Source organism: Myxine glutinosa, chromosome 12, assembly GCF_964187855.1.
Source record: "Myxine glutinosa chromosome 12, kmMyxGlut1.1, whole genome shotgun sequence".
NCBI lineage: Eukaryota > Metazoa > Chordata > Myxini > Myxiniformes > Myxinidae > Myxine > Myxine glutinosa.
Genome location: NC_136272.1, coordinates 105,199,939 through 105,221,991, shown reverse-complemented (window position 1 = coordinate 105,221,991; position 22,053 = coordinate 105,199,939). Strand labels below are relative to the sequence as shown.

Genomic DNA, 22,053 nt, shown 5'->3' with positions numbered 1-22,053 from the left:
GAGAAACCAAGCCTCCAGGTCGGAAGCTTCAACAACTAGGCCGCGTGGCCGCGCGCGGCACGAGATACTCGACGTTATAGACCTATTACGAATTTTGACCTTTAACCTTTGACCTCTTGACCCCAAAATCTAATCAGCGAATCTCTACATCATTATACATACTTGTACCAACTTTGAATTAGATCAATTCAGGCGTTCTCATGCTATAGACCTATTACAGACTTTCACCTTTGACCTTTGATACCAAAACCAAATCAGTTAATCTTTACATCATTATACTGTACCAGGTTTGAATTATCTAACTTCAGCCGTTCTCAAGTTATAGACCTATTACAGACTTTGACTTTTGACCTCTTGACCCAAAAATCTAATCAGTTCATCTTTACATTATTCTGCATAAGTGTGCCAAATTTGGTCGGAATCCCATCACTGGTTCACAAGTTATCACGGTAACAGGATTTTTTTTAACCGAACATGACCTCTGACCTTTGACCTCGTGACCCAAAAATCTAATCATCGCCATCCTGGAGATGCTTACCGGACCGACTCACCTATATCCCCCAGACTCTGTTGGACTCGAGCGAACTCTACCTTGACGGTATTGTCCAAAGTGCTCAGCTGCTCGTGTACTTTCACCTTTTCCCATTCACCTATTCCCCAGTCAATTGCGGCCCAAACAGGTCTTTATCTACCAACAACCGCTCCGGTTCCGTTACACGGGCCTTCAATATTTTAACCTCTTGCTCCAAACCACCACCCTGGTGATGCACAAGTTCCAATTCCTCCCTCTGCTGCTGCATTCTGGCATCCACACAGGTCCGATAGCCTTCCAGGTCCTCTTCCAACAAACATTTCCCCTCCCGTGCCCGTAATTCATTATTTTGTTCTTCCTTTATTTCATTCGTTTGTTCGCTTTGGGCTTTTTAAAATTTGGGCATCCAACTCGGGGAGAGGGTAGGGTGGAGGGGGAAGGGGGAGGGGGAAGGGGGAGGGGGGAGGGGGAAGGGGGAGGGGGGAGGGGGGAAAGGAAGGGGGAGGGGGAAGGGGTAGGGGGGAAAGGAAGGGGTAGGGGGGGAAGGAAGGGGTGGGGGGGGGAAAGGAAGGGGTGGGGGGGGAAAGGAAGGGGTAGGGGGGGAAAGGGAGGGGTATTGGGGGGGGTATGGGGGAAAGGGAGGGGGAGGGGAGGGGTAGGGGGGAAAGGGAGGGGGAGGGGAGGGGGAGGGGAAAGGGGAGGGGAAAGGGGAGGGGGGGAGGGGAAAGGGGAGGGGGAGGGGAGGGGGAGGGGGAGGGGAGGGGGAGGGGAGGGGGAGGGGGGAAAGGGAGGGGGAGGGGAGGGGGAGGGGAAAGGGGAGGGGGAGAGGAGGGGAAAGGGGGGGGGAGGGGAAAGGGGAGGGGAGGGGAAAGGGGAGGGGGAGGGGAGGGGAAAGGGGAGGGGGAGGGGAAATGGAAGTGGGAGGGGAGGGGAAATGGGAGTGGGAGGGGAAATGGGAGGGGAAATGGGAGGGGGAGGGGAAAGGGGAGGGGGAGGGGGAGGGGGGAGGGGGAGGGAGGTGGAGGAGGGAAGGGGAGGGGGAGGGGGAGGGGGGAGGGGGAGGGAGGTGGAGGAGGGAAGGGGAGGGGAGGGATATAGATGGTTACTGGCAATTGATCACATCCACAAATGATGTAATCCACACAATTTATGTACTTTACATAACGTTAATAGCATTTCAAGGCATGGCAAAACTGACAGGTGAACGACATGGAGCCAATATCAACGTTTGAGGAGTAGTCAGTGTTCGGATTGTAACTGAATGCAGCCTTCTCCCATGCAATGGCCGGCTGCCGTCTGCCTGATGGTTGCCAGTTGTTGAGTCGTTTTTGGCGCTGTTCTTCTGTCTCCTGCTGTCTGGCCCTCGCTACACTTTGTTGATTGGCGTTTAGACGTTCCTCTGTCTTTCACTGTCTCTCGCTGTCTGGCCCTCGCCAGACGTTGTTGATTGGCGTTTAGACGTGCCTCTGTCTCATCTTCTGTCTCTCGCTGTCTGGCCCGCGCCAGACGTTGTTGATTGGTGTTTAGACGTGCCTCTGTCTCATCTTCTGTCTCTCGCTGTCTGGCCCTCGCCACACGTTGTTGATTAGCGTTCAGACGTTCCTCTGTCTTTCGCTGTCTCTCGCTGTCTGGCCCTCGCCAGACGTTGTTGATTGGCGTTTAGACGTGCCTCTGTCTCATCTTCTGTCTCTCGCTGTCTGGCCCTCGCCACACGTTGTTGATTAGCGTTCAGACGTTCCTCTGTCTTTCGCTGTCTCTCGCTGTCTGGCCCTCGCCAGACGTTGTTGATTGGCGTTTAGACGTGCCTCTGTCTCATCTTCTGTCTCTCGCTGTCTGGCCCGCGCCAGACGTTGTTGATTGGTGTTTAGACGTGCCGTTCTCTCATCTTCTGTCTCTTGCTGTCTGAATCTAGAGACACGTTCTTGATTGGCTTGTCGATGGTGAAAAGTATCTTCATCGGTTTCATGGAGTCTCCGATCAGCGATTTTCCTTGCTCGGGAGGTTGAACGCGACAAATTTATTTTCTTCGGTGCCATTGCCTTTATCACAGTCAGTCTTCCAGTCACTCACTCGTAGACAAATTCAATTCTTTTCACTTTTACGTTTACACGTGGTAATGAAAATTGCAACTTCTGCAATCAAACAAACGACGCAAACGCAAGATTGCAACTCTGCGTCCTGTCGTGGGCGTGGCCAACGTGGCCTCATGCTCCCAGGCGATTGGCTAACTCGAGCTCGAGCGAGCCATAATGCGCTACGTTATGGCAAAAAATATGGATCTAAAGATGAAAGAAAAAAAAAACCTATGTGGTGTGAATGGCAATGGTCATTCGATATATTTTCACTTTTACGTTTTGGCTAACTCGCTCGCGAATCTGACGAAGATCCTGAGCGAGGATCGCTACGCTATGCTACGTTATGCTAACGCTACGTTAGCTACGCTACGTTACGCTACGTTATGGCTAAAAATATGGATCTAAAGATGAAAGAAAAAAAAAACCTATTTGGTGTGAATGGCAATGTTCCTCGCTGAAATGTGAAAAAACGCAATCGCTTTTCGCTCTGAATTACGTGCGAACGCGTAACTGTGAGATTATGGCGGAAAGGATGGAACATCACGTGATCGCTCTGAGAAATCAGCGCGCTGCTCTGCCACCGGCTCAGATTCCGTGTATAATATTCCTCGCTGAAATGCGCTGAGGTAAAAATATGGATCTCGTCAAATATTTTTAGGTAGGCCATGTTCTTCCCAGGCTCAATGGCCATGTCTATGCCAAATATCAAGCACGTGAGCCTCTCCGTTTAGGAGTCTATCGGTAACATTACACACACACACACACACACACACACACACACACACACACACACACACACACACACACACACACACACACACACACACAACTGTGTTTTATATATATATAGATTATTATTGTGATGAAGGAGGAGAAGATTTCTCAGTTTTGACTGATCCCAGTGTTTTTTAAATTTTTATTTATTTAATTTTTTGCCTTTTCCATGGTCTGGAGTACTGAAAAGTGATCCCTACCTAGACAATTAGCTGAACAGACCAGGTAGGCTCTCATACATATGTAGCCTAAGTGACTTTTTAGAGAAGATACCCCAACGTTAGTTTTGTATACAGCGGGTGGGACCAGCATTCTTTTTTTCCATACCATCCCTACATAGGGAGTGCCAGCGCACTCTCTGATACATTTTCAAAAACGTTTTTTGTATACAGTACTTCGAAGAGTTGTCAATTTTATTCGATACGAATGTCGCCTCGTCTCGGAGCTGTAATTTTTGAATGCAAACAAAGAATTGGTTTTTTTGTCAATAAACACTTAGCAGAATAGGAGTTTGTCCTAGGTTCCTGGAAAGAAATAAAACCAAACAAACAAAAATAGTTCCAGGTTAATTGCATAAGCGGTTATTTACCGTGACCTGAAGCAGATATTCAATTGTCAGGATTCAAGATAAGGGCATTGCCATGTTTTTTTTATTCCCTCTCAATGGTTACCCTTGTGAACAACAAATTCCTTGTTTTTTTACCCTTGTGAACCTTGTAAAGTAAAAGTTTGACCCTTGTAAAAAAGGTTACCCTTGTGAACAACAAAAAAAAGAACAACAACAAACATTTGCAGAGATGCCAAAAACATTCCTATAGCCAATGTGACCGAATATAACTGTGATTCTCACCAAAGATTGACAGGTGTGGAATCAACTGAATCTTCTGGAGATTCAGTTGATTCCACACAAACTTCTGGAGCTGCCTTCACTACGGGTTTTCAAGTCGATAAAACCAATCACAGTTTCCTCACATATACTCAATGTTTATGAGCAGACTTTGTTCTTGACAAATGCCAATGCCGCAAAACCTTCCTAGTGCTTTGAGAAATGCTATCGCACCAAAAGCTCAACTCAACGTTTCGAAAGAATTCTCACGCACGAGCGGTGTCAACTTTCTAATTCAAAGTATAAAAAAATGTATTGGCATTACATTTCAGTTCTAATTGTCCATCAGCCACTCGCTTAATACAATATTTGTTGTGAATTTTCTTTTTTTCTTATATATTTGAAGGAAGAGTCTTTAATTTGTGTGCGGCATGTACCTGTTGGTTTCCATCGTTGCAAGGAGGGAGGCTGTCCCACTACTTCAGTACTGCCTGTAGGTTCAGGCAGAAATTAGAAATTTGTTCAGGTCGACGGTGATAACTCGCCAACACTGTGCGAGGAACACCGAGGGATCTTCAATGTCCACAAACGAATACCGGCATTTGGGACACCTAGTTTAACATTCATCCCAGAGATAGCACATACATTGATCAATCTCACAGGCTGTGAAATACCAGGATGATAATTTATAGCTGTGTCGGCATTCAAACCCAGGATAGACAGCTCGAAGGCAAGTCCACATACCTGCAGGCTATTCTTCTGACCTCAGGGAGAGTTAAACAGATGTAACTTGTGATCTTTTGATACAGTCTGGCACCTCGTCTTGCTCTCCGAGCTCTCTGCCTATGGCATCCAAGGTTAACTCCACTCTTGGGTCACTGGTTTCCTTCACTCTCATAACCAACGTGTGCCTCTCAATGGAATCCTTTCATCTCCTCTCCCTGTCAAGGCTGGAGTGCCCCAAGGTTGTGTTATCGGCCCGATCCTACTCCTAATCTTCATCAACGATCTCTGCCACTCTCTGGAAAATCCTCTTCATCTATTTGCTGAAGAGGATATCCTTTGCAGTGACATCCATCATCCTTCAGACAGGAAGGCTGCAGCCTCTTCCCTCTATTCAGGCCTTGACAAAATCACACGCTGGTCATACATTTGGAATATGTCTTTCAATCCAGATAAATCTCACACTCTTACCATCTCTCTCTCTTTGAAAGGACCATTTGGCAAACCCTCCCATCTACTTTCTCAACAATCCTCTCGAGGAGGTTCAGTCACTCAAACTCATGGGTCTCACTTTCAGCCATGATCTTTCTTGGGCAAACCACATTTCAAAGTTGGCCTCCAAAGCAGGTCTCCAGCTGGGTAAATCATATGTCATACAAATTCCTTCATTGGTACACCTGAACTCCCATCCACTTACAAGGCTTTCATCCGCAGCTTGATGGAGTAACTTTTGATCATTTTCCAAGTGAGATCTGGGCTAGCTGCTCTCCCATCTGGGCTAGCTCCACTGCCTCACACCTTGCTCAACATGACGCCATGGAAACCAAGGCCTTCAAGATTATTTTAATGTCCCGTGATGAAGCTGAGTCTACTATCACTTTACCATCGCAGACAGGTCGGTGGTCTCTCTGTCTTTTACGGCCTCATTTCTGGTCTTGCACCCTCTGCTCTTTCCGTGCTTTGGCCACCATCAGGTTTCTGCAGGGTGCACTTGGTCCAACAGACACCCCCTTCAGGTGAAACTCCCAAAATCCAGCATCACCATTCACCTCCACTCATTTGTTCCTCTTTTTCCTGCCTGTGGAACCAACCTCCACATTCTCTTCAATCCCATTCCTCCCTCGAGATCTTAAAAAACAACTGTTCACCACCATCTTATATCACTTATCCCCCCCCCCCCGCTAACCCCCCCCATCCAAAACCATGACATTTTCTTCCCATGTTAACCCCTCACCATCCCCAAGTCCACCTCTTTCCAAATTTCCAGTCTTTCCTTCCTGAGTTTGCTTCTGTATCCATCTTGTCCACCCCATCCATCTTCCTCTACCCCTTATCCTTCCCCACATCCCTTATTTGTGCAAGTCTACCTCTATTTTGTCCTTCAACCCTGCTGTTGGTGTTTCCCCCACATTTTCTACTGTTCCTTTTGTTCTGTTGCGTACGTATCCATTATGTGTTCCAGCTCTTCCATGAGCCTTGACTCTGTATACAAAAAAATTGCATTTTATTGTGGGGTTGGTTATTATGTCATTATTATTATTATTACAAAAATGTTGGTTGTTATACTTTTATTAAATAAGTATTAAAGATCAGATATGTTTCTACTGATACCATCCTCAGAATATTTTCTTCCACATTAAGTTAATTTAAGTATCAAAAGGTTAGAAATTAGGATTATATATCATCTGATAGAATAAAAGGTTAACTAGAACGGCACTCTTCGACGTCACAACATCGACCGATATGCCTCCGCCCATATTATTACATCATTATACATTATCTGGGCTAGTTGTGTTGTGTTGTGTTGGGCTAGTTGTGTTGTGTTGGGCTAGCGGCTAGGGTGCCGGCTTAGGATCCTAGGATCCTGGGTTCGAATCCCGGTCGATCGCTGAATTAACCACCAGGGGGGTTGACTCAGCCTGTCATCCTTCCGAGGTCGGCTAATTGAGTACCAGTTCACTGGTAATTCCCTGTTTGTCGTTAAAGGCGGCAAAAAGGGTTGGCGTCAGGAAGGGCATCCGGCCGCAAAACATTGCTTCAAAAAGGGGACCAAAAAACAACAACAACCATGGTCCCCGAAAAAGGCCAACCCCCGCTTGCGGGGAAAAATGGCCTCTAAAGGTGGTTATTATTATATATATATTATACATACTTGCACCAAGTTTGATTTAAATCCAATCAGCTGTTTTCAAGTATCACATTTTACCTGACATGACCTCTGACCTTTGATGCCACAATCTAATCAGTTCATTGTTGGATCATAATATATACTATGCCAAGTTTGGTCAAAATCCCATCATTGGTTCACAAGTTAGATCGGTAACAATTTTCTCCCTAATGGGACCTCTGACCTTAGAGCTCCTGACCCTATAATTTAATCAGTTAATCTTTGCGTCATTATACACACTTGTACCAAGCCTGGTGTTGGCTTAGCGGTTAGGGTGCCGGCTTGGGATCCTAGGATCCTGGGTTCGAATCCCGGTTGATCGCTAAATTAACGTCAGGGGGGTTGACTCAGCCTGTCATCCTTCCGAGGTCGGCAAATTTGAGTACCAGCTTGCTGGGATGAATGATCCCGGTGTGTACCCCGGCTTAGAATAGGTACACAGTATCCCTGCGCATCGTAAGAGGCGACTCAGGGTTGGCGTCAGGAAGGGCATCGGCCATAAAACATTGCCTCAAACAGGGAACCATGATTGTCATGGGGCCCGCAAGGCTAACCCCCGCTCTAGCGGGGAAAATGGCCTTACAACGATCATTCATTCATTCATTCATTCATTCATTGTACCAAGTTTGCCATAGATCCCTTCAGCTGTTCTTAAGTTATCGTGGTAACGAAAACCTATCACAGACGGCCGGAAGCACGGATGGACAACCCGAAAACATAATGCATCTGATGACTTCATCGGTGGAGGCACAAAAATCAGGAATATCATTTAATCGATCAAACATTAAAAATAAGGATTATCATCTAATGTATCATGTGGTTAGAAAGGAAATTCAGAAATATTTTCCCAGCAGGATTGCTAATATTTCCACAACCTGGCAATGTTGTTACAATTGATGTGTCATTAAGCTTCTCCTTCTCCATATACATATATGAGGGGCGTTCAAAATGTTCTCGGAACGAACACTAGTCCAAGACATGCCAGGTTTGTGATACTTTTCAACATATATGAGTCATATGCAGTTACTCAGAATTTTTTTTTTCTTTAAACAGAAGCTGAAAAAAAGAAAATATTTTTTTCTTTCCATTTACATGCACTTATACATACTGTATATTGAAAAAATAGAAGCATCGTCCTGTCTTGGACTTTATCGAGTATCTCCGTCCTAGAACATTTTGAACACTCTCCCACACACACTCCTCGACTGCTTCCACAAAGGACCAATGTAGGGGAGGGTGTTAGCATTTCTGTAATTTATTCAGATGACTTGTCCAGTAAGGCATAAGTCATAAAAATCCCTGCTCATTTTTAATGTTGGATGCTTCCATGTATTCCATTCTCCATTGGGAACCTTTTTGGTTAAAACCCAAGATTAGTTTCAGCTACTAAAGTGATATGTTTGAAAGCAAAATGTGAAGAAAGCTCACTATGTACCATCTAATAGAGGTGTGCAAGGGCATTTCGTATGGGCACTCCGCTGGAATTATAATGGCAGGAACAGTAATGTACATCTTCCCCAAGTTAATCTTCTTTCCCTTTTCCGTTTTAATAACGATCATCTTTCTTTTTGCTTCTATGAGATGCTCGTTAAATAAAAATAATCCTCCACAGCACACAAGATCACCCGGGAATTTATATGGATCGCATTGAAATCTATAGGTAGAAGAGAAGGCCAGGTGATCGGATTTTGATGTTCAATCTAAATCTAAGTGGTCTAATTATCACCCCAATCTGCGTGCCATGAACTTACGTTCCGATATTTCCAGTGCTGGTTTCCCTTCATTCCATGGCAATCGTACAGGATGATTGGTCCGGCTCGTGCCGTGGCATCGAGGCAAAACTTGCGAGTGTGCAACGGGTCACCAGGACGCACGTCTTCTCGCCAGCCAAGAGTGAACACCTAAGGGAAAGAAAGAGAGGGAGGGGGAAAGAGGGAGAGAGAGAGAAAGGGGAAAGCATAAATAATAGAATAGGAGCTCCACTCAGAAAGCCAGTGAAAAAAAACTTTGATCAATTACAATTACAAATTACTCAATTCAGCCTCGACTTTTTCAGCACGCATACGCACAAGGCCGATCTTACCGGGATGGAACACTGCACATCTAAGCTGGTATGCACAGAGGCTACACTGACTTACTAAGTACACGACATTATGCTTGTCAGAAAGGCAAAGCCGTCAAAACAAGCCTCATGAGGTCACGGGTGGGAAGAACCTGAACAAAAAAGTGGTTGTATTGCAAAAACGTCTGTGAAGTAACAAATGCACAATAATGGGAAGTTGGCATGATAGCAAACTAAAGAAAGAATAATCAAGAAAAGATAAAAAGGGCAAGATACTGACTCATAGGTAGAGAGAGTAACATAAAAGAGAAGAAACAAGAAAGAGGTGAGGAGGCTAAACAGAATAAAAAGGTTTGCATTTTAAACTAGAGTGAAGTCGATGGCGGGTCATTGCAAAATCCCCAAGCTGAACTGAAAGCAAAGATGAAGATGGAAAAAAGTTCCACCAGGAATGACCCAATGTAAAATTTTGAGTTACATTTTCCCCCCCCATTTTGACCGCTGTATGCCTAAGTCCCCACCCCCTGGGGAATGAAACGGGTCAAATCCAAAAAATTGTTACAGATTACATGCGTCTCCCAATATTGATTGTGTATATAGTACAAAGTTTCAAAGAAAACGCTTTTAAATATGTCCGTAATCACATTTTTCGGGATTTGGCCCGCCCAAATGATACTACTCTTGCACCTTTGTGGCATATGGTGATCATAACTACCAAGTTTGGTAAATTTCTGCACAACCGTTTAGGAGGAGATAGCGTGACGGAAGGACAGACTGACAGAGGGAGACGATTACAGCAAATTACAATATCATCCCATTTTTTCAAAAAGCATGGGATAAAAATTTGGTATATTGTACACAAAACGAGGTTATCGTTTGGTAATCCAATAATATGAAATTTTTTGCATAATGTATTATGAAAACTAGAAGCATCAATTAAAGGTGATTACGGCCATGTGGGCTGTGGTACTATCCTTATTCAAACGTGTTATTCAAAATACCTCTCCCTGCATTATTCAAAATACCCCACTGCATTAGAAAACGTGGGGACCTGGAATACCCTCTCTCACCTGGAAAGGCGCGACACGGTACACATTTACATAGAGAATTTGCATCGTCAATATGGAGATACCAACAACACACACACACACACACACACACACACACACACACACACACACACACACACACACACACACACACACACGTCAGGATTATAGTAAGTATAGACAGCAAATACGAAAAATAGACAGCAATGTGAAGGTGAAAAACATGGTCCGAGACGGAGCTTGAGGGACGGGGTGTGTGAGGAGCCGGAGGTCAATGGAAAGAAACCCAAATGGTCCAGGATCACCAAGATGGCACACAAACCTATGGGTTTGCGAAGGCCATGAGGTAGTTCGCTCATTACCTAGAACCAAAAACAACAACAACAAAAGGGTTTTGAAGGTGGGTAAGTTGAGGACATGCAGACAAACATAGGATGATGTAGAGGTGCTAAAGAAAAGAAAGAGGTGAATTAGAGTGAAAACTCCATGGGTGAGGAAGGCACAACTGGTTCTGACAGACTTCAAATCGCCCTCAAAAAGTCCATTTCAAATAGTCTCTGGAACACTTGAAGTTTTGACATTTGCAGTGGCGCAGACAATCTTTCAAGCAGATACGACAGGTGCTTGTTGAACTTCCGTGCTTACTGCGGTTGAAGAATGCCCAAGTCTTGCAATGTGAGCCAAATAAACGAGGAGAATGAAGCTTTGTGTCCATACGTACGTGTTAAGTGGGATAAGGCAAGGCTTGGAAAGAGGATAAATTAAATATATATATATATATAATTTATATAAAACTAGGGCATGCCCGTACGTGGGTGCCCGTTCCTTGCCAAAAAAAAAAAAAAAACGCTACCCGTACGCTCTACCCCGCCCGTACGCCCGTAAACAAAAAAAACAACGCTCTTCGCTTCCGCCCTTCGCTCTGACTGAATTGGGAGAAATAATGCGCATAAGAAATCGAGAAATTATTATTTTCTCCGGAAGAAATCGAATTACGAACCGTAATGGCGCACGCGGTCGGCTCGGCTCGCTCTCACATCGGCCACGCCTACGCAATAACGCGTTCTGTGATTGGCTGCCGGAAGTGCAGTCTTCACTGTCCGGAAGGTCGCAAATCGCAGTTACGATGAATCGCAAATTAGTTTTAATTAGTTTTAAAACATAGTTGAACGCCAACATAGTTTTCCAACGTGAAATAAATGAATACGCTCTCAAATGTGCCGTCCGAGGCAGGGTCTGTTCGCCACGTTCGGCACACGTGATAGCTCGCTGCTCTCTGATTGGTTGAATCGTTTTTTGGACATAGCTCGGTAACTACTTCTCCGATTAATATGAAACCTTGAAAAGGCACATCCTCGGGTCCCCAGCAATATACCTGGCAAGTTTCAAGTATATCGGACCCGTGGTTGTCGAGAAACAGCGGTCACAGACAAACATACATACATACATACATACATACATACAAACATACAAACATACAAACATACACACAGAGATTACTGGAATTATAGATAGATGATGTCAAAAGGCCACCACACAACAAGAGGGATAAAAGATAAACCAATGCCAGATGTACGCCGTGTCAGACCAGGAGTGATCTTGAACGCACCTGCTCGTGCGACCAAGTGCGCTCAGAGCCATCTGTGACGCAGGTGTCCAGTCGTAGTTCTGTGCCCGTACTGCCGTGTTTGCTGTCGACGCAGAGCTGCATAGCAGCGTTTCGGATCTGTGGCAGCAACAAACCGACGGTTTTAGTCCCGTGACTCGACGGCGCAACGTCACGTTCTAACATATTTGGGGGATTTTGAAATTCACGATTTTATCGCTTGGTAATATATCACCGAGCCTAGTCTGGCATACCTCTCCCCAAGCTGCGGCAGGTGGCTCAACAGGTGGGTAGAAGCGTGGCAAGTCCCATGCCACGTTCTGCATGAACCATCGGAAGTTCTTACATCCCAAGTGTCGTCGAAGCTCACGCTGCCCACCCAGATCACCGGGTGCGAGGTGTCGGTACTCAGGCCTCCGCCGGTAAATGTGCTCCGCATATTCATCCATCCAAACTTCCGCTACGCGCTTCAGATTCTGCGAGTGCGAAACAATACCAATCCGTCGCATCCTGTTGACAGCAGACAGCCACCTACATATCATTTGTAATAGGAATAATAGCTTCATAATGTTATAACTATATGAGGGTATGATGCCCACATGAGTTACAGTAAGGGTTCATGCAACGAGTTATTCTGTTAGAATGTGTGTCGTTTTTGATAAATCCAAACCCCTTAAGCACACCAATGGTATATATGTGCTCCCTCTTTTATGATTAATGATTCTCAGGTAGGAAGCACAATGAACAATAACAGTCTCGTTTGGATGGATAGACGACCAAACGCATCCATACTGATTAATGAGAAGCTGTAAAAATAAAGGGTAAGGCGCCCTGTGTGCTCGGCTAATTTGGTGCACTGTACATCATTTTGAGCAAATGTATTCAAAGCAGAGAATTCATCAAATTGCTCAATCAAACAATTTCCCCAAACCAAACTGGCAGCTTTCATGAGCCGACTCGGCAGATATACGTTTTGCGCAAAACACTGCATGTGCTCTTTGTTTTCTGGTTGCATTGATGAGATAAGATTATACGTACCATACTCTTTACAGAGTGCTGGTGCTGCCAAAGTAGTTTATTGGCAAGGGTTAGGCTGAGTGGTTTGCCATTGCCTTCCCAGCAGTCAGTAATGGCAAGAATTTGGAATTTGTGCAAGGTTCCGGTGATATCTCACCTAATCTTCGCAAAGGGCACAGTGGGATCTTTAACGTCCGACTAATGCTGGCAGACAGGATGCCCAGTTTAATGCCCGTCTGAGGGACGGTGCACACATTGATGAATCATCTTGCCTGTGAAACACCGAGTTGACGGTTTATAGCTCGGTTGGGATTAGAACCCAGGCTAAAGAGCTCAGAGACGAGGACACAGACCTCAAGGCTATCATGCCAGCCGCTGGTAACATCAGATGTAGGGAAGTTGAAACTTGGCAAACATTCCATATCAGTGACATTTATCAATTTCTTTCACAAAAAGTCGAGGAGAAAAAAATTAACCAAGTACAAAAAAACCCCAAATTAAAAAAAAACAATTCTGCATCACCCACTCACTCTGTAACCAAGATGGCGACCCTATCCACAAAAAGGAGTTTCAATGGGAGCTTCGGTTGCAAGAATATTGATGATTGTTAATCGATTTTCAATTACAATCAGAGGAAAATAAACTAAATTATACCTCAGTTCAGCGTATACAATTTGACATCATGAATGATATAATTATTTTGAAGGGTTATATGATGACCAATATTGGGTCATTTCATTATTTTTAAAAAGTTTAATTCCCTTCTGCAACTCACACCCCTGAACAACTGCTCCACCAATTGCCTTTACCTTTGCGAGGCTGGTTCCAGCTGGCACACGGTACGGTACATATTTGCGGTAAATGTGCCCGACACGCGAGCAGGGCACATCCTCCATGCGTCCGCCGCACATCCACACCTGTACAGGAAGACAGAGGGCATGTCGGTCTTGGTTACCAAACCCATCACTCAACCTGCTCCTCAATAAGGCAATGAGAACACATCTGCCATACGCCCACACCTGCACTTAGGTGTAAAAGCACGCTTTTCTCAGGTGCATGTTTGAACTCCCCAACTGCAACTGTGACATCAACTTGCATTGCTCTTGGTGAAAATTGCATTTGTATTCCCTGAGTATCATGCATATATGGCAACTTATTTGGAAAGATGACGATAAGAAATGAGATTACAAACACTTGTTATTGGTGCAGGTCACACTACCCTGATGTAACCCAACTTTTGGGGGAAAAGGATAAATGTGTCATGTTATATTTCTATAAAGATAAAGGTAATTCAAGGTGCTGAAATATGTTGGGTGCACAAAATGACAATGTGGAGAACAGCAACAGATTATATATTTATTTGTGTGCGGCCTGTTGCTGCTCAGCTACATCATTTACTGGGGGCACAGCTGAGCCATTGATGCAATGCCCCCTTACCAGCCAGCTGGTACTCATTTGGCCAACCTCGGAAGGATGACAGGCTTAGTCAACCCACCTGGCGTTAATTCAATGGCTGACAGTGCAGATTTTTCAGCATTTGTGAAATGTTGCGTTTTGTTGAAATATATTTATAAAAAAGATAGTGGACCAAAACAGGGAGTTGTTTCTGCCAGTTGAAAGATGAATGGGTGTGTATAAGTAACCAGCCTGCACTTAAGGAGGCAAACAACGAGTGGGCTTCGTGGTACAACACATGTGACTGTGTGGCTTGAAGAGGCAAAAGTACAAGAAAGTAGAAAGTGGAACTGCAAATGAAAGATGATGGAATATGAAGAGACTTTCAACCTGTCTGAGGTGGGATGGCAGCACACCTTGTGCATTGGCTATGTTTGGTTGGTAGGTGCTTTGTTCCGGCTCATGACGCGTGTCTGTGTGGACATTTGGCATTGTCACAAGTGAGTGGGGACGGGTGCTTTACGACAGGTGGAGAGACGCCATGTTTGAAAGTATGTGCAAGGCACTTAATAAATGTCCTCAATAATTAACTTAAGTAACGTTGTTGCGGAGTTGGGTTTATCCACCATAACATTAGCGACAAGGATGGCTGAAGTTTTGCTTTCAACCCCACCTGCCTTTCTGGCCCTGCCCAGCTTGCCTGTTCCCTGGAACCGTTGAATCTTATCCTTTCAGACATACCTGCTCGCACTTGGCTTGGAGAATGCACTCTGCTGCTGCACTACCTGGGGACTCAGGGACAGTGTGTCTTCTCCACATTGGGACCAGCTGACACAAATGCTGAGGCTCTCGCTGTTCTCAAGGGACACTTTGCCACCACCCATGTCCTTCTCCTCTGGTGGTTCAATTTCCGACATAGGGGCCAGTAGCCGGGCGAATGAAATTTACAGTTTACCGCTGCATTGTGGGAATTGGCGCCGCCATGTCAATTCGGAGCTCTTCATGGCGAAATTATTCGAACCTCACTTATTGAAAAACCCTCCAGTGTGCAAGTGCACAAGAGAGAAACTGTTGCTTGAATCAAATGATTGACCTCTGACCAAAGCCATTCCTTTAGTGTGCCAAGTGGAGTCTGCTGCAACATATGCTGCTAAAATTGCTGAATTTCCCTCACCTACTGAAATGATTACTGAAAATGCAGTGCAGAAAGTTTCTGTTGCCAGAAATTAATGTCCTCCGGCTTTGCCGGCATCTCAGGAGCATCTCTCTACCTGGATGACATTGTGTCACACAGCCCCAATGGCTCCATCCATGATGAGAGCCCCTGCCAGATGTTCCACAAGCTGGCCCAGCATGACTTCACACTCAATGAGGAGAAGTGCATCTTTACCGTGCTGGAGATAGAGGTTGTGGGGTTTTGCCTGTCAGCCCACGGTATCTCTCCATGACAATCTAACTCAGAAGCGATCCACCACATGCCAGATCCGACATTCACCACACAGCTCACCTCCTTTCTAGACATGACGGTGCACTATCTCCACTTCTTGCACTAAGTACTCAGACACAAACTCGCCCCCGCATCAGCTGCTGTAGAAACAGGTTCCCTGGGTGTACCTTGCGGACTGCCAAGAGGCCGTGAATCAGCTAAAGTGCCAGCTCACCTTCCTGGCACACTTCAACATCACTAGCCCCACCATGATCACCTTTGAGACCTCTGTCACAGCAATGGGAGCCGTTCTCTCCCAACTTCAGAACGGGACGGAGAAGCCAATCTATTTTGCCTCTTGGACATCAAGTCCTACTGAAAAGGATTACTCGGTGGAGGAGTGTGAGGCACTGGCGTGAATCCGGGAATGCAAATGCAGGCATCTGTACCTACTGCATATGTCCAGGTGTTTACACTTCCCAAGGGTCACCAGGATCTTACAGCCTTAATGTCCACCTCAGACACAGGACACAAACCACTCCAACTGTACTGATGGCCGGATCGCCTGCAACAGCACAATTTCAAGCTTCACTTCACCCCAGGCTGGGACAATGTGGTGGCGGACCTGCTTTCCAGAGCTGTCGCCGCTCCCAAATCTGCCAGCCAGCCAGCAGATATGGAGGACGACTTGATGCATCTGCTGCACACCCCTTTCCAGGCTGCAATTTTCCTCCCCGAAATTGAGCAGGCATCAGAGAAGGATCCCATCTTCTGCTGTTGTTGTGCTCCCCTCTCAATCCCCCTCTTGTCTCCTGTTCGCTTTATTATATATTATATGTGTTAGCTCTTATATGAGCTTCGACCAAGCATACAAAAAATAAATACATAAAAGTAGCACTCGACAGTGCAGCTGGATGCTTGTTGGTCTCTAGGCCTTGCCTCTCCCAGGGACAATACAAGCTAGAAGAATTCAAGGACTCAGAGCTGGTACATGTACAGGGGAAAATCAAAGAGTCAAGGGTGAACCTGTGGGAGTGAGCCTCTGTGAGAACGAACCTCTGCATGAACTGACGAGCTGGTGCCACGGTGCATAGAGCTGATAAGCCAGGCAGTTTTCCTGGACACGTCGGTCAACATACGAGTGCATTCAACAATTACACTCTCGGCCCGTTCAGGGCTGGGTTACTTACTCGAATTCATGATTTCCTCTGTTACACCACGAACATTCACCAGCACTTCTCTCCACACAGAACGCATCATTTTCCCCTTCTTCTTTCTCCCCGTCCCCTTTTTCATGTTGGGACCAACGTAAACCTGCAGGCTTGCGTCGAGTGAGCGAGCGGTTGCCAACAAGCCCCACCTTCTTCTTCTTCTCTCTCCGTCTATCACAGAGATGACTGACTAAGTGGGTTGATGTGCTTAGAGGGTAAGATCTTTCTCTTGTGAACTATTTACGTGTAAACACGTGTCCTTTTGATCCTTGTCAACTGTTTCCAAACTGCGCAATCATCTTTTCTCCATTGGTTAGACCATGTGTTTTGACTGACAGTAGTGGGGTGTTGAGAGCACGGTTCCCCATCTGTGAAGTTTAATTCACCAGCCAGAGTAAAGCGGAGTTAGATGCTGGACACTGCCTGAATTAAACATCTTAGATGGTGTACTTTGAGGTTTCCCAGCAACCCGTCGTACCACAGAGTTATCTGTGGTTCGTCGGCTTCAGGGTTTCCAGCTGGGAAGTGGGTCTGAGTACTCCCCTTGCGACCTCATGACCCCCGAACCCATAGCAATATCATGGCCAACAGTGGTGCCAAGAAGGTCAAAAGCAGTTAGCCTTTCTGAAAGCAGTTCACCACAAAAATATGGTCGGAGTTCTCAGATGGTCTTTCCAGAAAGAGACCATTATGGAGTCTGGTATTAAAATGGACTTTGGCCCATTATGGAGCCTGGTATAAAAATGGACAGAATTGATTAATTTGTGATTATAAGAAATTTTACTTCCAGTAGGAGTATGGACCAGCGACTATTATCCTATACACCACCCATATGTAAATATACATGTATACGCCCATTTTCTGCACATTCCCCTCAAGTGAGTATTGAACAATGCTAGCGGCTATTAGGAATGGGGTTATGCCTCAAATGAAGCTCGCAATTGGGCTGTACGAGTATCGGGAGCTTGAAGACATAGCTGGGAGCAATCACATATGAGAACCCATATACAAATTATAGGAACTGCCTTTAGAGGCCATTTTTCCCCGCAGAGCAGGGGTTGGCCTTTTTTTTTGGGCACCGTGGTCCCCTTTTTGAAGCAATGTTTTACAGCCGGATGTCCTTCCTGCCGCCAACCCTGTTAGTCACCTTTTGCGCCACACAGGGAATTACCAGTGCACTGGTACATAATTTGCTGACCTCAGAAGGATGAACAGGTTGAGTCAACCCCCCTGGCGTTAATTCAGCGATCACCCAGGATTCGAACCCAGGACCCTAGGATCCCAATCTGGCACCCTAACTGCTAAGCCAACACCAGTCCTCCATATACAAGTTATAAACAATCTATATACAATCCTCATACAATGTGATGGGCAGATAAATCAGACAGGCAATGGGATACATCATTCATGTGTAAAGATTCATTTAGGCACCTTTATTACGTCAAAGATAATTTAAGCTAAAGATCATTGCGGCCTAGCTAGCAGCGGCCTAACTAGAGGCTGAGCAAGGCAACACGGCTCAGGTCCGTTAGTCTATGGGGGATGCAATAAGCATCAAATGCCTCAATGACATCGGGTTTCCTCCAAATGTAATTCAGTTTAGTGTTAAACAACAGTAGCGACTGTTTAAAAGGTAATCATATGTTGTGCAGAATTGACTGAATATCTTGTGGTTATAATAATTTTTACTTCCGGTTGGTGTGCCCAACGAAACGTCACAATAGGGGAATGATGTTGCTACAACCTCCGTCGTGTGACCCTTTCGCCGCCCTGGCAAGTTTGGTTGAGATTGGATAAGTAACGACTGAAGGTATTGCGGTCAGACAGACACCAAATTGTGTATTTTAGTATGATGATTATGAATCATTGGGACAGCCAGTTCCATCTGCCTTGCTTTAACAAACGAGATGAGTCAGAATGATTTTTCCTTGTCCCCATTCCCATACTGCAATGTCCATGACCTGTCCCCCTTCTGCCCCTCCGCCGGCCCATCAACCTGCCACCATCTGTCGTTCAGCTTCTCCGTGAGCCTCAACTTCTCCATTAAAAAAGCTTTTCAACACAAATCTCTTCCATATGCACATAAAGCTGCCACCTACGTGACCCTTTCGAACAATCGCACAATTGGTCTCAATGTGCATATCTCGAGCGTCATAAAAAATTCTACATTTGAGGACGACTAATTATATTGTTCCACAAGGGAAACTTTGTCTTACTTCAATTGAAATAAAACAATGATGCATCACCAGTGGTGTTTTAAATTATATTACGAAATATATAAATCGATTTGTCTGGGCTCGAGATAAAGCATGCAGTACGATACAATGGAAGCCATTTTGCCTTTTTCTGGGAAAAAAAAATGTTCATAAAAGGGAGTGCGTGCGTAGAGAATCGAGATAGGTCGACTGGTTTCTTCAGGAGAAAGACTGGAATATAGTATGGCATGGACATCCACCCACGAGCAGTGCAGGCCCATCATCGGTTGGGCCTGCACTGCTGCCTCGCTTGCCACATCCACAGCTGGAAAACCTTTTATTCCTAAAGCTAACAAAGTACTGTAATTGTGCAGAGAGTGCAGTCTACAGAGTGAAGCATTACACCGGGCTCTCCGTGGATGCACAAGTCTCGTCACATCACGGGGAATAAATATCACCACGGGATGTGATTGCGAGCTATGATTGCACCTTTTATGCTTATGAAAAACGAAAACTGCAGCGCCTGCACAAAGCACCAAGAAATTATACACAACAGGAATAGCTGGCCATGAAATGCTGCTCTCGAAATGCAATTCGAATATCATGGTGAGGGACACATTTCAGGCCCATGGAAATATATTACAAATGGCAGGTGTACTTGTGATAGAGCAAGAAGACAAAGTGAGAGGGTTTTCCTGGAAGGCCATGCTAGAGTTTAAAGCATGAAGACCGTTCGCCACATCCAAAACATGAGTGCTTCCGAGCATCCAAAGTGGGGATGTGTCTGTATCGTCGCTCTTCCTTAATATTCCATTTCAAACAATTTTCACACTTTTTAATTCGACTTTGAAATCGCTGATTTACAAGTTTTTAATTGAACGTTAAAACCTGAAAGACTCGAGCTATAAGTAATATTTAACACCAAAATCACAAGTTAACCCATGAACTGCAGTTGGAAAACTCGTATTTCTCAACTGCCTTCATGCTTAGGTCTTCTGCCCAGTGCAGCTCGTTCGTCCCCTCCTCTCTCTTTTGTGGAACCCACTCCTAGAATCTGTCTTGGGCTCTTCCCTGTAGTTTTATAAGATTATTGTAATATTATATGCCAATTCACGAGTCCTTTGACTCCTTTTTAATAATCATCGGCAAGGGTATCAAATCGACCATGGCAGCAGACCGCAGGATATCTATTCTGTAAGTCTCAGATCTCTGATCATGAGTTTAACTTCTGTCCAGGTCATTCAACCCTGGACATGCTGCATCTTCTATGGCAACAATGTATAAATGTCTTAAATCGCAAACAAGTGGTCAGAGTCATCGTGATGGACATCTCCCACGCGCATTTGATTCTGTGTGGCACCCTAGCTTGCTTTCCAACCCGGCATCCTTATGGTATTTAAGGTCTCCTCCTGGACTGGCTTTTATTACTCCCGCCAGGGAGTAATGCATTCACTCGTGTCCGTGTGTGTGTGTGTGTGTGTGTGTTCGTGTGTGTGTTTGTGTGTTTGTGAACAAGCTATCTGGAAAAGTTCTGAACGAATTTGGATGAAAGTTGGTGGGATGATTGCCCTTGGGATAAGGAAGAATTGATTAGTTTTTGGTGAAGCTCAGGATATTATTCCCGATCCAGGAATTTTTTGAAGGATTTTTTTACCATTGGAAGATAGGGCTCATTTTGTTTAAACATTATCTTCTATATATTCTATATTTAACATTGTGATATGAAAATAGTTTTCATATTTGTTGTAAATGTAGTTTAAACTCGTGGTTATGCGTTAGAGCGGTGTATTTCTTTTTAGCAGCGTCGTCTTCAATGTTCATTTTTTTTTTTTCTATTAAAGACATTCTGTCATTTTAAAACCACCAAAGTGTGTATTAAGTTTCGCCGTTTCATAAAATGTATCTTTTTTTTTTTTGGGATACAGAGTCGAGGCTCGTGAAAGAGCTAACATTTATCAAACAAACAAATCAAACAAACAAGCAAACAAAGTATATAAAAAGGGGAGCGGTCGACAAGATGGGGAGATAAGGGGAGGAAGCACACAAACACAACATTTGAGAGCAGGGACATCGGGAGATGTGTGGGAGGGAGAGGGCCTGGGGGGAGGCAGGATAGGTATAAAACGCAAGGACACCAAGGACTTCCAGGAAAGAAGTCGGCACCTCAAAAAAGTGGATTTGGGGTGAAATTAGCGGGGGTAGAAAAGATCAAGGTTTTGGATTGGTGGAAGATAAGAGATGGTGGTGAACAGACGTTTTAAAGACCTGGAGGGAGGAGTGGGATTGAAGAGAGTGAGGGAGTTTGTTCCAGAGGCGGGAGAAAAGAGGAATGAAGGAGTGAAGGTGAGCAGAGAGTCTTGATTTTGGCAGTTTAACCATAAGAGGGTTGCAGGCAGATCTTGTGCGACCTGTAGGAATATTTGGGGGACAGAGCCCAGAGAGAGCTGGGGGAGCAAGGCCGGAGAGGAGTCGGTAGAAGACGGAAAGACCACCAACCTGCCTGCGGTGAGTAAGTGAAAGGCCCTCGGAGATAGCGTCATCGCGGGAGATTCCAATGATTCTGAACGCTTTGGTTTCAACAGCGTGAAGACGAGCTAGGTGTGAGGCAGGAGCACCAGCCCAGAGGGGAGAGCAGTACTCCATTGAGCTGCGGATGAAAGCCTTGTATGTGGTGAGGAGCTCAGGTGTGCCAAGGAAGGACTTCGCACGACGGACGATGCCCATGCCCAGTCGGCGACTGGCTTTGGAGGCCAGCTTGGAAATGTGGTTTTCCCAGGAAAGATCATGGCAGATAGTGAGACCCAAAAGCTTGAGTGACAGAACTTCTTGGAGAGGATTATTTTGAGACGTATAATGCTTTAAAACTGTTTTTTCTTTTTTAAACCTCAGAAGAGACATCAACATTTAGCTCAGCGAATGTCATTCACGGTGTCAGTATTTGATGAACTTATAAAGACTTAGTTCCAGATTTGTCAATGGCTGAGGTATATTAACA

General features: G+C 45.2%; 1 protein-coding gene across 5 annotated transcripts in view; it reads right to left on the bottom strand.

Moving 5' to 3' along the window:
- Nucleotides 1-22,053, bottom strand: part of LOC137437728 (polypeptide N-acetylgalactosaminyltransferase-like 6) — a 288,057-nt gene that overhangs the window by 17,906 nt on the left and 248,098 nt on the right. For 4 of the 5 annotated variants that reach the window (XM_078766159.1, XM_078766157.1, XM_078766161.1 and 1 more), the window contains 4 exons: nt 13,641-13,748; nt 12,069-12,290; nt 11,818-11,934; nt 8,849-8,998 (listed from right to left, as the gene is read on the bottom strand). In XM_078766159.1, coding sequence (XP_078622285.1) covers nt 8,849-8,998; nt 11,818-11,934; nt 12,069-12,290; nt 13,641-13,748 — 597 coding nt within the window. Of the gene's footprint in view, nt 1-4,646; nt 4,699-8,848; nt 8,999-11,817; nt 11,935-12,068; nt 12,291-13,640; nt 13,749-22,053 lie in introns of those variants that run through there. The other variant, XM_078766158.1, reaches the window with a different exon arrangement.